Genomic DNA, 16,031 nt, shown 5'->3' with positions numbered 1-16,031 from the left:
TAGCAAGAAAGCTGCTAGAGGTAAGATACTCCAGTTTATTACCATATTTTCTAAAATTTAAGGACCACCCCTGAATTGTAAGGACCCCCCAAGTTTGCACACCCTAGTTTTAAAAATATGTTTGCCCGTGAATATAAGAACTCCATCCTCATTCTGCTTCTCCCCAATGGCCGAGTCGGTGAGTCATTTGGACATGATCGTGAGCATCCTCACTGGCCTTGACTTGACCTCCTTTCCCATTGCGCTTGGAGTTTCAGCGCTTCTGCTATTCAGAGGGGTGTCACAACTTTCCTTCCTGTGCTGTCATACTGTGCAGAACGCAAGGCATCCAGAATGCACTCAAAGAGGGCATCGTACTCCGGACAGTTCAAGCGAAAGGTTATTCTGTACGCGGAATTGTATAGCAACCATCAGTCAGCAAAGGAGTTCAGCTTGGGAAGGACTTGCGTTATTTGCTGGCGCCAGCAGCGAGATGCAATCTTCCACTGCACATCGACGAGAAAGAAGTTTTCAGGACCTAAAGAAGGCAGGCATCGAGAAATGGAAGCCGAAGTCACAGAGTGTGCGAAGAAGGAAACAAGAGGGGGCTTTGCCGTGACCTCTGATGGCACCTGTGAGAAAACCAGGGAGGTCACAAAGAGGTCTAATATTCCACACCTCCTGTTCTGGGCCAGCTGAGGATGGGTTCAATGGTTCGTGAGACGCCAAGGGTTTGTCCGTTCGGCAACGGACTACAGCCTGTCAGGAATTCCCACAAGACATGGAAGAGTGGATAACAGCCTTGCAACGAGCTGCGACGGAACAAGGATTACCTAATGGAACAAATTTGAAATGCGGACAAAACGGTGTACCCTGATACGCAATGGTCAACAACAGTCAACGAGATTGGAGCAAGACAGGTGACAGTGCGTACAACAGGGCACGAGAAACTTCGTGTTACGGTGATATTGTGTATAACAGCCGATGGGAGGAAACTGCTGCCATATATCATCTACAAGAGGAAGACTCTACCAAAAAATGAAGCATTTCCTAAGGATGTCATCGTCCGTTGCCAGTGATAAGGCTGGATGACATTGGAGCTGATGACAGACTGGATAATGAATGTGTCGCCGCTGCGGCCTGGCACACTTTTTCGTACACTGTCCATGTTAGTGGTTGCAGTGTTCCGTGGCCACTTGACAGACAAAGTCAAGGAAACACGTGAAGGACTTAACACCGACCTGGTGGTCCTCCACGGAGGCCTCACGTCAGTTTTGCAGCCTCTTGATGTATCAGTCAACAAACCTTTCGAGGCAAATCTTTGTGCGGAGTACCAGGATTGGATTTGCACTAACCGTCGGGAGCTGACACCGACTGGAAAAATATGCAAGGCATCCGCAGCGGCAACAGCACAGTGTGTGTCAAATGCTTGGAAGGTGGTGCAGCCTAAGATTGTTGAAAAATCATTTAAGAAGTGTGGCACCAGTAATGCCTTGGATGGAACAGAGGACGACATGTTGTGGGAAGACGACGACTCAGCGGGCAGCTCGCAGTCAGATTCGGATGAGTCCATCCATAGCAATGGAGAATAAACCTGTACAACAGTAGACTCCCACTAAACAAAACTTGGCTAAACGAAAATTATGCATATATGGAACACCACAGGCCACTTTGGTTGGTTTCCTACATGCACAATGGTACAAACCTACGGGTAATTGTAACATATAATTCTGCACACTTAGGTTAAATGGCCACGCTGAATTCTGCGACACCGCGCGACGAACGTCAAAAACGGTCGCTGGTCGTCACACAACAATAAGAAGGCTGTGGCTAGATGTGAGCCGCAGCACATCCAATGTGACACAACATCCGGGTTCGGTTATCAGTCACGTGCACAGCTGTTCACTGGTTCAGGGCACTGCTGCATGCTACTGTCAAGTGATATCCGAGTTAGGCCTACTTTTGGTGTGTGCCGTCCATCAAGAAGCGGCCTCACAAAGCGCTTTCGCTTGCGACGAAGCTGGACATCATTCAAGTCCATACTCAAGGAGGGATGACGAAAACAGAGGTGGCAAAGAAATACAACATCCCGAAGTCAACACTTTCAAGGATATTGAAAGAAAAGGATAAAATCCAAGAGGCAGTAACAGCCGGAAACTTCGCAGCTGTCTGAAAGTGTATGCGAACAACGCTGTACGAAGAGGTGGAAAAAGTGATTTTTCTATGGCTGAAGCGTTCCCACAGCAACAATTTTCCAGTTAGAGGACACACTTTACAAAAGAAGGCCAGGGACACTCCTTCCCAGCTGGGTGTCGGCAAAATCTTTAATGCGAGTGATGGATGGCTCAGCCGCTTTAAAAAGTGATACGGCCTTGTGTTCTAGACGATTTCCGGAGAAGCTGTTGCTGTCAACTAATACTTGTGTGCCAGTTGGCAACAGGGTCGACTTCAAGAGATCTTGCAAGCTTAAGAGCCACAGGTCATTTTCAACATGGATGGAATGGGATTGTTTCATAAGGTGCTTCCAAATAAGACTCGCACTTACAAGGGTGAAACATGTACCGGACGGAAACGAAACGAAGAGTGGTTTACTCTGCTTGTGGATGCTAACATGAATGGTAGTGAAAAGGTGAAGCTTGTGGTTGTAGGAAAAGCGAAGACCCGTGCTGCTTTCGAGCTATACCCAGACTGCCTGTAACATATCATTCAAATTCAAAAGCTTGGGTGACACAGACAATCTTTGAGGCCTGGATACAAGAAGAAGATGTGAAGTTTACACAGCAAAACAGGAAGGTAACTTTCATTGCGGACAACTGCAGAGCCCACAGTCAGGAGGATGGACTCAAGTCCACAAAGCTTGACCCCCGAATTCATAGATGCGCCTCGACTTGGAGCCCGCGCCTTGACTTGCACAAGACCGCGCCAAGTCAAGATCGCGCTCAAGACGCCCGCGTAATTCATAAACGCTCCCGCTGACTTCCTTCGCCAAGCATGAGCTTGCTTACATTTCCGTGCGTCTGAGAGCGAGACTACCGCCCGAGGCGGGCGTCCTCTCTTCACGACGCATGCGTGGTGTGGCGCACCGCGTCTTTGATCACGTGAGTTTGCGCTCGCGCGCGTTTTGAACAATGCTTCGCCGATACAGCTTTTGGGCAAAGCTGTTCGGATCCTTATTGATGCAACAAATGTGTACCCTTTGGGGAAACGCGGGGCCTGCTCAATTCGAAGGGGAATGTCTTACATGTGCTTGCCAGATGTAAAGAAAGACAGGTGACTTTACATGTGGAAAACAAGTTAGAAATAAAGCGCTGCTTTCAGTATAGACCTCACTGGCTGTGTGTTCATTTCGGTGTTCCTCTCTGCAATCGGATATACGTGCGTCTCTCAACATCGGTCATCAGCCGCTTGCTGCACTGAGGTAACTTCAATAATCGAGTATTTTTAGTTGAAATGGCTGCCTCGCAAAAAAAAGCCGCGCCGCGCTTTACCGCCGACGAGAAAACTATTTTAATTGAACTCGTAAACAAGTACAAAAAAATATTGGAATGCAAAAAGACGGACGTTTCATCATTGAAATTGAAAAATGAAACGTAGAAACGACTCTGCACGGAGTACAATGCAAACCACGGGGTCGTTCCACGAGATTTTAAACAGCTGAAGAAGTGCTGGGGGAACCTCAAGCAGAAGTGGAAAGAGGAGCGCTCCGAAGAGAAGCGCCAACTGCACAAAACAGGTAAGTGTATTTCCCTACTTTTTTGAAGTCCTCGATCAATGGTATATTCTTTTTCTTGTCGATTTTGGCCAAGCTCACGTATATATCGTTGCGTACATGTATAAAATTCTTAGCCGAATATACCGTTGTGCAAATAAGAAGACAGCTGCTTTCATTAGCATATTTATAAGAACGCAGAACATGACATGATTATAACACATGTGACAAATGCTAAACCTATGGTAATTTCAACAACAATACATAACAATTGCACAGAATGTTTTATGGTAAATTGAATGCATGCACATAATGATGTGTTTATTATATTGTAGTGTATGTTTTTGTTAACCTGTATGCAGCTTTCCCTTTCACCCATTTATGCTTTATATCAACATGATGATATCAGTACCATACATAATCTGAATGTTTCTCTATGCTGACATGTGCTGTGATGCCATATTTTAGGAGGTGGACCAGCTCCTATTGCAATGAGTGCAATTTCTGCGTCTGTTGGGGCTGTTGCCGGGCACATGGCAACACGTCTTGAAAATGAATATGACAGTGACACAGCCCCGTACCTGGTGCCTGTAGAGAGTGAGCCAGTGGTACGACTGCTGCAGCCAATGGTGGATGGCTTTGATGAGGATTTCAACTACATCGGTACAGTACAGTATTATACACAGGATTCGTAACAGTGCTGCAGTCATGTAAATGTCGTATGATTATGTAGTGCTCAAAACCATAGTTCTTGTAGTAAACGAATATATACCAGCAAGCGCTCGTGGTCTATTTTTAGAATACTTAATATGACAATGATCATTATAAACTTAATAAACTAATCTGTCCAGCCCTGTAAGAAGGTAAAGCTGTAAACTAAGCTGGAGTTATAACCCCAGCTTCTAACTATCCCCAAAGAAGGTAAAATGCGGCTCAACACAGTAGGCAGCGTAGCGTGCTGGCGTGAAGGATGTGGCATACTACCACTTTAAAAAGGAAATGGCTTGGTTCATTCCATATTTGGTGATGAATAAACGATTTGAATTCCGTTTCTATTACCTTACGCATCTTACTTTTTCTTACAGAGGACTCAAGTCAGCTAAACACCTCAGCTAGCATCGAGCAAACTGTGCTAGATGAACCGAGCAGGCCCAGCAGTACACTCCCTGGGCCGGCTCCAGTTCCTACAGGTGCAACTGCTGCTGCAACCAATGGAAGCAGCAGTAGTGACCCTGTAACGGCTGTCAGTGACAGTGTGAGGCAGCCACCCAGGGGACGGATGGCCCTACTTGAGAAGGCACTGGATAGGGAAAATGAAATCCGTATTGAACTACTGCGCGAAGAGCACGCCATCCGCATACAAACTATGCAACAAGACCACAACGACGTCCTACAGAAAAGGGCAGAAGAGCATGCTATGACCATGGACATTTTGAGGATTAAGAAAGAAGCAGAGCTTCTGAAGTTAAACAAATTGCAGGCTGATGAGAATTAATAAATCTTGTGTATAATGTATAAAATGTACACTGAGAAGTTGCCTCGGTTCTTCTAGTTAATTAAGGAAAGCTAAGAGAAACATCTCTGGATGAGAATCTCCCTTGCACGTGTGCCAGTCATGGAGTCCTGTACAGCATCCACAGGAGGAAGGTGTGCAGGCTGCCTAGTTCTCCGAGTCCTGGAGCTGCGTGTCCGGCGGAGTGCTGTTGAACAGGGAGGGTCTGGCTCCTTCCTGAGGCGTCCCAGGTTATGTAACGCAGCACAAGCTGTAATGATGCGAATGGCACGACGAGGCTTGTGCTGCAATCGCATGTCGAGGCAGGGAAAGCGGCGCTTCCAAACGCCAAATGCCCTTTCCACGCTGTTGCGTGTCTTTATATGAGCTTTGTTGTACCTGGAGAAGTGAGGAGATATTATCTGACATTGCTGTAATGACATCAGCAGTGAGTAGTGAGTGGGAGTTCCTATGTGCTGATATGAAAGTACTTGTATTTGAGTGCTCTAAACCGTCGATAACTAAAAATTAAATTTCTTTTCTGCACATGTTTCGCAGTGGTTTCTAAAATCCAAAGTTTTCGCCAACACGAATGCCCAGTCAAGTTTATAGCTCACTTACCTGCCTCGTGGTGTGTCTTTTGGTCCAGGGTCTGCCAGGGGGGTCATGAGGAAGGGGAAACAGGCATAGCCCATGTCCCCTAGCAGCAGTCCAGGCACCCGGTGCTCTTCGTACAAAACTCGTGCGCGAGAGTTGTCAAAAATGCGGCTGTCATGGACAGACCCTGGCCAGCTCGCCACCAGATTGAAAAACTGGAGTTGGGGACCGGTGATCACCTGCATGCATATAGTATTGACATGATATAAAATGCTTCACGGCAGTTAAAAATGTGGTGATTGCATTATTATAAGCATTATAATATCACTGTATGAGGTGTATCATAATATAGCTATAGCTGTGTTACAGGCGTGCAAACCTTTAAAAAAAATCGGAAGATCCATGACGACAGCTGTACGTCATTAGGAATTACTTTTAATCATATCTCAAGATGTTACAGCCCGTAGCTTGGATTGGGCACCTTGATTGTGATTCGACTACATGCTTGACACCAGTTCAATGCTCTTTCATATTTATTTACGTTCCACATTTGAACCTCAAACGTGTCAAACACACTTTTGTGTCAAGAGCTACGAAAGCTTTTTTTTTTCTCAACAAATACAACAAGTCCGTCACCATCTCATAATAAAGGTGCTTGTTTTTGTTTCAACAAATTATTAATGCGGCACGCGGTCTATATAAAAATAAAGAGAAAACTCACCTGCACATTGATTGAGAAAACACCTTTTCGGTTTCGATACACTTCTGCGTCGTCACCGCCGGGGCTTTTAACTCTCACATGTGTACAGTCGATGCACCCCGTCACTCCAGGAAACTTTGCAATCTCATAAAAGTCCTTCATAACCTCACTGTATTCAGACGCACTCGGGAAATGAACCAGGTCTCGGAAGAGGTGTCTGGCGATCAGCCGCGTTACAGCATCGACGGTGCGAAACACTGTGGGCTGTGACACGTTGACGAGATCCCCAGCAACAACCTGGAACGTCCCGGATCCGTAAAACCGCAACGTAATAAGCAGCTGCAGCATAGGAGGGAGCGGCAACCCCCTGTTGTCGCTGCTTGCATGAAGAGGCACCATCGCGAGCAGCTCTCGCACAGTCTGCTTGGTGAAGCGGTACCGTACAAGGAACTGCGCGTCGTTGTAGGCCTCCATTGGATTTCCGCGGTCACGGAGAGATGGTCGTGGGACTCTCGGCAAATAGTATGCGTCACCAAATAGTATGCGTCACCCGGCAGTTTGCCACCTTTCAATGCAGCTAGAATGAAGAGTGACCATCAGTGGGAAGAGCTTAGGAGCATGCCACGTCACTGCCGCGTCACAATGTGATGTAGGTGAAAACTCCCTATATGTGCTGTGAGTTGAGGCAGGGGAACAGTTATAGAGAAACTTTACTAAAAAAGAGTACATGCCGCATGCTTAACACATTGAGGCCGAGACGTTAACTGACTCTCATCGGCCGTCCGAAAACCTGAGAGCGCGCTAAGAGTGACCACAGGTGTTCAAAAGCCGGATGCCTATCTGCTTTCGTTATCCGATCCTTGCGTGCTGATTCTGTGTGCGTCTGTGTGTGTGCTATATTTGGCTCGGTCTGTCTGGTTGTACAATCTCACATCCCACCGGTGCTTAAGAAGACCAAGTCTCTTGGTCGAGACGTGAAGTGCGAAACGCTGCACGAAAGACTAATAAAGTTCATAGTCCTGAAGATGAGAGGGGCATCTCCTGGAACACTGAGGGCGGTGCTCGCTGCTCAAATGGGAAGGCGATGAGTGAGGGTCTGAGTGTTCCCATGATCGGCAGGCTGTGTGTCGTGGTTGGCCTCTGGTATGGCGATTGGCGAGACTGGGGAGTGTATGCCTTGATTTGTGATACATGCACCGTTCGTGGCAGGTTCAAGAGTTGTGGCCCATAACTTGACACACAAAGCGCTATGAAGGCTCCTGGGGTCAGCGGTTCCACTAAACGGTACACACCGTTAAAACGAGGTGACAGTTTTCCATCTGGCATGGGTACTTGACGTTTGACCCATGCAAGGTCACCAACACTGCAGTTGTGAGGTCGGTGACTGCGGTCAAGATTTCTTGTGGTGAAGCCTGGGCTGCTTCGGCCTGTTGCGCTGCAACATCCAATATACGTTCAGCGAAGTCTGATTGCTTAATGGGGCGAAGGAGCTGCAGAGGTGTCTTAGGCACATAGCCGAACAATAGCTGAAATGGAGTGAAGCCCGTGCTTGAGTTCGTTGAGGTGTTGATAGCGAAGGCAGCTTCTTGAAGAAAGAGTACATGCCGCGTGGTTAACACACTGAGGCCGAGACGCTAACTGACTCCCATCGGCCGTCCGGAAACCTGAAAGCGCGCTAAGAGCGACCACAGGTGCTCAAAAGCCGGATGCCTGTCTGCTCTCGTTATCCGATCCTTGCGTGCCAATTCTGTGTGCGTCTGTGTGTGTGCTATATTTGGCTCAGTCTGTCTGGTTGTACAATCTCACAGTGCAATGATAAAAATCTTCGAATAATTGAAATAACTCGTTTTGTGTACTTAGGGTAAATGGAACAAAGTGGAGGTACTGAGATGCCGGCAAACCTTGAAGATATCATTCACGTCTCACGACCTGGGCGGAAGCCATGGCCAGTGCAATCCAATCCATCAGTCATTCGTATAACATTAGGCTTAGCTCGCGTGCACGTGTGTCTTCATGAAGTCTGTCAAGAAACAGCCACATAAAGTGGTTTCGCTTGCATCAATGTTGCGGATAATTCAGGGAAATGATCGCAAGAGCAAATCAGAAACAGAAACCGTGGAATTTGATATGCCAACACACACACACACACATAAAGAGACGACGATGAATGGGGCTGATGCCAACCAGCAGGCTGGGCATTGCCCCAGTGCCATTTGTAGATAGTGAGAGATGATGAGGATTCAGGTGATCCAAACAAGGTGGAGAGACCCTTTGATGACAGGAATTCCCAAAGGTGACGGAGACCTTGGTGCATATCAATACTACTGGACAAGGGGCCCAACACCTTGCCTATGGTAAAGGGGCGGTGGTCAATTGCATGCATTCCGTGCTGCAAGATCACACGCTCCTGCTGGTAGACAGAGCAGTACATAAGTAGGTGGTGCAGGTCAGCGCGCACATTGCTTGATGCACAAAGGTCCGATGGCGAATGGCCAAGGTGCTGCCTCATAACTGTAAACGCTGTCCTCACAGCAAGCTGCACATTGAATGAGGATGTGGGTGATGCTACATGATACTCATATCGGAAACCTGGACACGGAAAGAGGATGCGTAGTTTGGCCAGCAGAACAGAAAGATAAACCTCATTGAAGACAATTGAGGTGCACATGAAATTTTTTCCAAGCCTTTGAGGCTTGGAAAAAATTTCATGTGCACCTCAATTGTATGCATGTATATTTCGTAAGGAAAAAAAAAAGCAATCGTAAAACGCGGAGAGAGTAGCCAAGAACTTTGTTTTCCTTGCTGCTCACAGTAGTGGAAATTGATTAACTTGAAATAAACTTGCATTTCATGAAATCTGTGTGCTTTGCTTAAACAAAACTTCTGATAAATGGAACTATTGTTCCATTCCCTTAGAGCTTCGTTTAAGTGGAGACCTTGATAGAGAGACACAGTAGAATAACAAATGAAGGTAGTTTGTTTGTAATTTTGTGTGCACTGCTTAAATGAAACTTCTGATAAATGGAACAATTTTTCTGTTCGCTGCAAGTTCCGTTGAAGACGAGTCTACTGTATTAAGGTTGCAATAAATTGCATCGTTTCTGGTCAAATGCATAAAAGGTGTTGTCCAAAATCGCAAAACTTTGGCAGCAGCGGCGGCATCCGTTTGAACGCAGGTCACCGTGTCACTTCGATTCGAGTGAATGGGACTACGCTCGAATCTAAGGACCCCTCCCCGCTTTGAGAAGCTGAAGCCCGCTTTGAGAAGCCAAGAAGAAGAAGAAGATAAAAAAAAGGGGGGTCCTTAGAATTGAGAAAATACGGTATATCTTGTTAACACATGGCCCAATGTGAGACCTTTGCTTTTCTGCAGAAAAATTCTGCTTCGAAAGGTGCGCACTGGAGATGAGCGTATTATAGCTCAGCCCTACTATGTGTGCATGTCGAAGTGGGCTGGCGGCTGTCTGTCGACCGGTTTACAGACAAATGCATCTGTTTCGTGAGTATCACACTGCACTTGGTTCACAAGCACATCAGACATTTACTTTCCTTGTGAAAACATCCCTTCAACATGATCCACAACTCTGCATCATCATGCTCACAAAACTCTGCAGCAAACTGGTATGTAACATATGCTTGAAGTAGCAGCTACACATGAATATGTGGTGAGACATACCTTACAAACATGCCTGCAAGCCCTCACAGCACGGAACGATTCCGGTCCTGCACATTAGACATGCCCTTCCTGCACATTAGACATGATTTGGCAGATGCTTTTCAGGAGATGAGAACATATTAGAAAGGCCTTGTCCCTTTTAAATCCTGCTGTCCCTGCAAAAAAGAGCAAATAGAGAAGATAGCAAACATAGCATCTAGATAACAAACAAACAAACAAATTTTAATTCAGACCAATGCTGGACCACAGGAATCAGAATACGCTATCAGTAAATGAAGTACCATTGGAACCTTGTGTTTTGGGTCTTCGTGTTTTTTTGAAAATCTGGGCGAAAATCAGGTTTTACCTCAAAAGCTGTAAAATGGCAAAATCTGCCAATATTGGGCAAACGAAATAATGACACAAGATGAAAAAAAGAAAAAGAACACAGTGTTTCTCACCTTTCGGATGTACACAAGATGATGACAGGCCATGTTGGACATGCAGCACATGGCGTTTACCAGTTTACCCGTTTGGTTTACCAGTGCTCAAATGGGTGGCTTAATTGGCACGTTGTCAATTTCATTTTCCTAGTTTTTTTTAGTTTTACCCTATGTGGTCGTGATGCAAATAGGGGTGTAAAAACCTTTTACGTGGTTTAACCTTAAAACACAAGGTTCTACCCTAATAGTTGTACCCTAAGAATGGCATCTCCGGCACAAAACAACTTTATAATATATTCTTATACATTTATATGAAAATAACATGTTGCAAGGAGAAAGGTGGTCTGGCGAAATTCTATGCACAACCTTTCAAACACAATGTTGGCTTCTGGTGGTTAAATATAGAAGGAAGAAAGAGGCTCCAGAAGTGCCATTCTTAGCTTGAAGACAACTGTAGGTGCTATAATGAATACACAGCATGTGCAAAGATCTCGAGAGGGAGCACAATGCCTCACAGAGCTTATCGGTGTCACATCTTCAGTTGTGCCATGAGCAGAGCGTGTACCAAACTACAGCCTTCAAATTGCCAGATATTTCCAGGTTTCGACGGACTATTTAGAATTTTTTTTTTTTTACCGATATAAAGGGGAACTTCGCACCTGCTCCTAAGCTTTCATGTGGATCACTTATAAAGCAGATCATTTACAGAATAATTGGGATAATACGGATCATTTATTGAATCAAGCCTCGAGTAGGGAGACCTCGCACTGTGCCTCATTTATAATGTTTGTTTTTTTTCGTTTCTTCAAAGGTCACTGACTACCAGAGTAACTCTTTACTGTAACTAAGTTCCTGTTTTTGGTAACTTGTAACTTAACTCAGTACTGTTGTGCCGTGGTAACTTTCAGAGGAACTCATTCCTTTTTCAGGTAACTTTGCTAAAGTAACTTAAGTAAAGTTCCAAGTTACTTTTAACTCACTTTTCACTCACGTCCACATATTTTCTCTCTCCGGTCCGTTCATGGCATTTATTGTCATGAAACGTGATATTCAATCAATGACAGTATTTTATTCAGGAAGTAAGAACCGCTGCCATTGAAATGAAGCTGAACCACTGCGCACCCAAAGGGAGTAAGATGCAAAGCGTTCGAATAGACATGACATTGGTAGACAGACTGAAACCGAAACAAATCTGAAGGAGAGGGCTGGGTTCCACGAACGGGCACTTGTTCTCTGCCTTCCATTGAAAGAAAAGCAGGACCAAGGGTTGCATCCCTTTAAAGGACCATATCGTAATCCACTCAAGACCGTGGCTTTTGGGCGCGACCTTGTTCACCTCTAGCTTCGAGCGTAGTTTAATTATACCAAATTTATGGCGCGGTCAAACACTATGACGTCATTTGTTTACAAACAGGGAGAGGTGTATTGGTGGACATAAACAAAAACGATCTAATCGTGTTGCACTTCTCCGCAGGCAACTCAAGGTCTATCTCAACTGCTCACGCGCGCTGCACCTGCGTAATGCTATTTTGTGTCCAAAGTAACTTGGAAGTAACTCGTTCTTTTTTATACTAATATATAGTATATATATTATAGTAACTCACTAACTGTGAGTTACGTTTCAGGCTGAAGAACTTAGTTAACTTAGTTACATTTTTCACACGGTAACTTAACTTATAAAGAGTTCTTGTTGTTGGGTAACTTCTCAATCTATGCTGATTACTGAGGCTGCCCTACTTCTCTGCGGAACTGTTACTTGCGCACAACGGTGCTGCAGTAACGGTGCAGCCGCTCCACTAGACTGAACGCGATTCGCTGCATGTCACCTGGCACTTGTCCGCGATTTCCCCCCGACTTCAGCTGTTTTTTTCGTCAACTTCAATGACAATCCTCTGACTTGTCCACTTGCATCAAAATTCCTTGACAAACTGCAGTTTTTCACGTTTTCCAGGTTGATAGATGCCCTGGTGTTGGTGATGACAAGCTGACACATCTTTGGTGTGTTCTGTATGCAACCTGTAGCGTTCCTTTTAATGTGGGCCATATAATAGGGCACATGCATGTTCGCAGAGGTTTGACACGCGAATATGCTCAGAATTGTTCTGAAGCACCAACAACTGCAGCATACATGGGAATGATCACCTCTGGATTTTAAATGTGAAGTGTGTTGACAATTTTTTTTTCTTAAAAATATTTGAGGCGATGTAAAGAGGCATTCTAAAAGCTCATTTACTACAGCATTCATGATGATACTTGAGAGAGATCTACAAGGTGCTGTTTTCTTTTTTTCTATCCTTTACAAATTTCTTTTAAAGCTGTGAGGTCAGCACACATTTTTGTAGGTGGGCTATGCCCGTCACTCCCTTCCTACTCAAATGAGTAATTTTGGTGTCGACTCATTTGCATAGCAAAACTTAGCGATTTATAGCTCAAGGTAGGCACCTGTCTCAGGATATTTAAAAAAGAGGGCAGAATTCGATAATGACTGGCTCCAATTCCGCTACCTCTCCTCCACTGTTGCAGAGACTATCGCAATAAAAAGTCTAGTCAGGTTAAATCCATCATCGCAATCAGGTTAAATGCCTTCTGCAGATTCATGAGAGAAAAATATAATTTGGGATGAATTCGAGTGCTAATGATACATGTAGGTGTTATCAGGTTACCCCTTTTGTTCTTTCTCTCCAGCAAGCAGACTTCAGTTAAAGGTGCATGTGTGGCCAAACATGCATTCATCGTGACTACAAACTACAGTAAAACCACAGTACAACTGAATTCATGAGGATCACAATTCTCTTTGTTGAATCTAATATTTAACTACACCAGAATAGCTTAAATTTGAAGAAATTTGTTATGCAAACAGTGAAGAGGCAAGCAATATAAGCATGTATATGCAACAGAACCGTGATTATATGATCTTTTTTTAAAGTCTGTACACGAGCACAACTTAGATAACTAGTTAAATTTTGGGATATGTAATACCCAGTAGACTTCCATTAATACAACTTCCAATAATTCATTTTTCCACTTAATTCGATCGAATTTGAAGGTCCCGTCAAATGCCCATATGTTTCTCTTGATAAAAAAGTTCACTATTTCGATCGTGAAATCAGCGCACATCGTATAATTTGATCGATGCGTCTGAGAAACAAGCACCCGCATCGCCCGCACCGCAGACAGGAGCAGAAAGTTCGCCCTAAAGCTCAGGTGACAGATTGGCAGATGGCGACTGAACGGTACCGATCCGTTCCGATAACCGCGAGTTTTCATGCACCGTACGCTATTGTATTTGCGTACATAAGCGATAGTGCTTGTGGTTCTGCGCACGCACAAAACATAGAGCTTCGCGCATTGTGCAGAACCATCACGCATCCCTTGCATACGCAAAGCCGAATGCATACGATGCACTAAAACTCAATCCATTTGGTGGTGGTTCGCGGTTCTGACGAGTGCCTGGCGAGGAGGAAACCTTTCCCCTTCTCTCGTTTTCTTGTTTCACGTTTCACCGGGCTTTCGTTCGGAAACTATCGGTGCAACAAGAGTCCGATGCCCAACGTGCGCTTGGCAAGTTTCGATGACTTCGTGGAATTGGATAACATCATTGTCGGACGTGTCCTGACCGGGCAAGATGGCGGAAGCGAAACCGAAGACGATTTCGCCAAGAGCATTCAGTGTTTGTGTGTGCGTCCACGCACGCACACTGCGGGCTCTCCGCGAAATCGTCTTCAGTTTCGCTTCTGCCATCTTCCGCGGGCAGGACACGTCCGACAACGATGTTGTAGCGCGAGAGAGAGCTCCATGTGCAATGTTTCCAGATGCACGTTTCAAGTGCGAGCGACAACAGAGGAATGCACGAAGGTGACATTGACTGCTACAATTTTTCTGCCTATTCTTAATTTGATCTTCGGATAATTTGATCAAATTTCGCATTCCCGTCAAGGTCGAATTAATGGAAGTTTACTGTACATGATAATATGAAACACTACGAATAATACAGACAGACAAGCTACCAATTAGGTCACGCATATCACTTGTGCTTGCGCTGGAAACTGCACTCCACTGAACTCGAGGGAAAATCAGCCCCTCTGCCGTTCCAGATACACCTTCGTTCCTTAGCCACTCACATGCGGCATGGAAAACACAAGCCCAATCAGTTGCGATCACAGCAGGAGACTGTCTTTTGCCACAAGGCGGGATCCCATAACACGTGACGTGCTACAGATTCTGTCGCTGTCGCAGGTGCTGCGACCAAGTCCACTTGCAAGGCGATAGCAGCTAGCGACAAAACTACATTTGCGAGAGACAAATTCATATGCACTTTTCAATTGATCATGCAGCATCCTTGTCTCAAACATAATGAAATTTTCATTGAACCACCACTTGAAAATAAACAGAGAAAATTGCACTACAGTATGTTTGCTATGATATATGTGTTTGTAGTGGCACTGCAGTTCTATCCATTTCCACAAAATGTGCAATAGATTTTGGTCACACACGACCTTCAAATGGCTACTTTCCACCTACAAGCTCAAAATTAATTGTAATACTGTAATGTTGACTTTGCTCCAGTTAAATACTGCCAAATCTAGTGAATTTGGGAACGCGTTTAGCAATGGTCAATGGCGACAAGTGACGAATATCTACAGCAGGGGATGGTCTTTTGCCATAAGGCGGGATCCCATAATATATAAAAGTCTACAGGGAGTAGATGCAGGATTTTGGAGCCACAACACAGCTTTTTGTCGCTACAGCACGGGTGCTGCTGCCTCATTTGTCGCTGGAGCCGTCGCAAAGCAAGTTTGTGTCTGGGGCAGGGTAAGCATGAAGCACCCCTCCCTCTCACACTGTTGTCAGAAGCTCCGTAAGCGAAGAAAAGAAAATGCTCATTCACACTGCCGAGATTCTAAATCCAAATTCTCTACATTCCTGCTTTCTACTGTACAAAAACCTGCTAGGGCCTGCTGTTTGGCGCCCTCGCCAGAGAGGGCGCCCAGGGCGGCTGCCCCTCTCGCCCCCAATCACTACGGTGCTGCTTGTTGCATGTAGTTGTTGTTTGTTACGATATTGTTCATGTGTACGCGGTTGCTGTAACCCCTGCAAGAGTTCCCTATGTACCAACGTGGAGAGAGAGAATAACTTTCTCTCCCACATACGGAGAGACGCTGAACATGTGAACGTAAGACGCGTATAAAACTTGTCTCTGTGTATTCAGATCATTAAACCAGTTGTTCAAAAACATACAGTTTTGTAACATTACCCATCAAGGTTTCTGCACAAATGTCAAAATAGCTCCTTCTGAAGTTGGCCCAGGATTATACTAACCTCCTGTCTCCCCCTTCACCCTGCTGTCCTCCATCCACATGTTCCCAGTCTACACATTCTCTACGAGACAGCAACAATGAAATTTGGTAAAGTTTGGTTGACAGGTCGAGCCACTTTTTCATGCCCCTCCTAGCAAG

The 16,031-nt window shown here is 45.3% G+C and overlaps 2 protein-coding genes and 1 pseudogene across 6 annotated transcripts in view; 1 reads left to right on the top strand and 2 right to left on the bottom strand.

Moving 5' to 3' along the window:
* LOC135378395 (uncharacterized) overlaps positions 1–16,031 on the bottom strand; it is a 48,360-nt gene that overhangs the window by 11,722 nt on the left and 20,607 nt on the right. For all 5 annotated transcript variants that reach the window (XM_064611431.1, XM_064611426.1, XM_064611430.1 and 2 more), the window contains one exon: positions 10,154–10,308. The gene's annotated coding sequence lies outside the window, so the exon portion shown is untranslated. The remainder of the gene's footprint in view (positions 1–10,153; positions 10,309–16,031) is intronic.
* Positions 3,430–5,183, top strand: LOC135373136 (myb/SANT-like DNA-binding domain-containing protein 3; annotated as a pseudogene).
* LOC135400972 (putative nuclease HARBI1) lies at positions 5,255–6,966 on the bottom strand. The gene is made up of 3 exons (XM_064633033.1): positions 6,499–6,966; positions 5,802–6,016; positions 5,255–5,579 (listed from the first exon to the last, which is right to left on the bottom strand). The coding sequence occupies exons 1-3, from the start codon at positions 6,949–6,951 to the stop codon at positions 5,255–5,257; spliced, it is 993 nt and encodes a 330-aa protein (XP_064489103.1). The 5' UTR covers positions 6,952–6,966.

The sequence above is a fragment of the Ornithodoros turicata genome, chromosome 1, assembly GCF_037126465.1.
Source record: "Ornithodoros turicata isolate Travis chromosome 1, ASM3712646v1, whole genome shotgun sequence".
NCBI lineage: Eukaryota > Metazoa > Arthropoda > Arachnida > Ixodida > Argasidae > Ornithodoros > Ornithodoros turicata.
The sequence above is the reverse complement of the archived record's forward strand: the minus strand, read 5'-3'. Positions and strand labels throughout refer to the sequence as shown.

Coding starts and splice junctions, on each gene's coding strand:
- LOC135400972 (XM_064633033.1), bottom strand. CDS start 6,951: ATGGAGGCCTACAACGACGCGCAGTTCCTTGTACGGTACCGCTTCACC. Junction 6,017..6,498: donor TTTTCTCAATCAATGTGCAG/GTGAGTTTTCTC, acceptor ATATGCATGCAG/GTGATCACCGGTCCCCAACT. Junction 5,580..5,801: donor AAAGACACACCACGAGGCAG/GTAAGTGAGCTA, acceptor TCACTTCTCCAG/GTACAACAAAGCTCATATAA.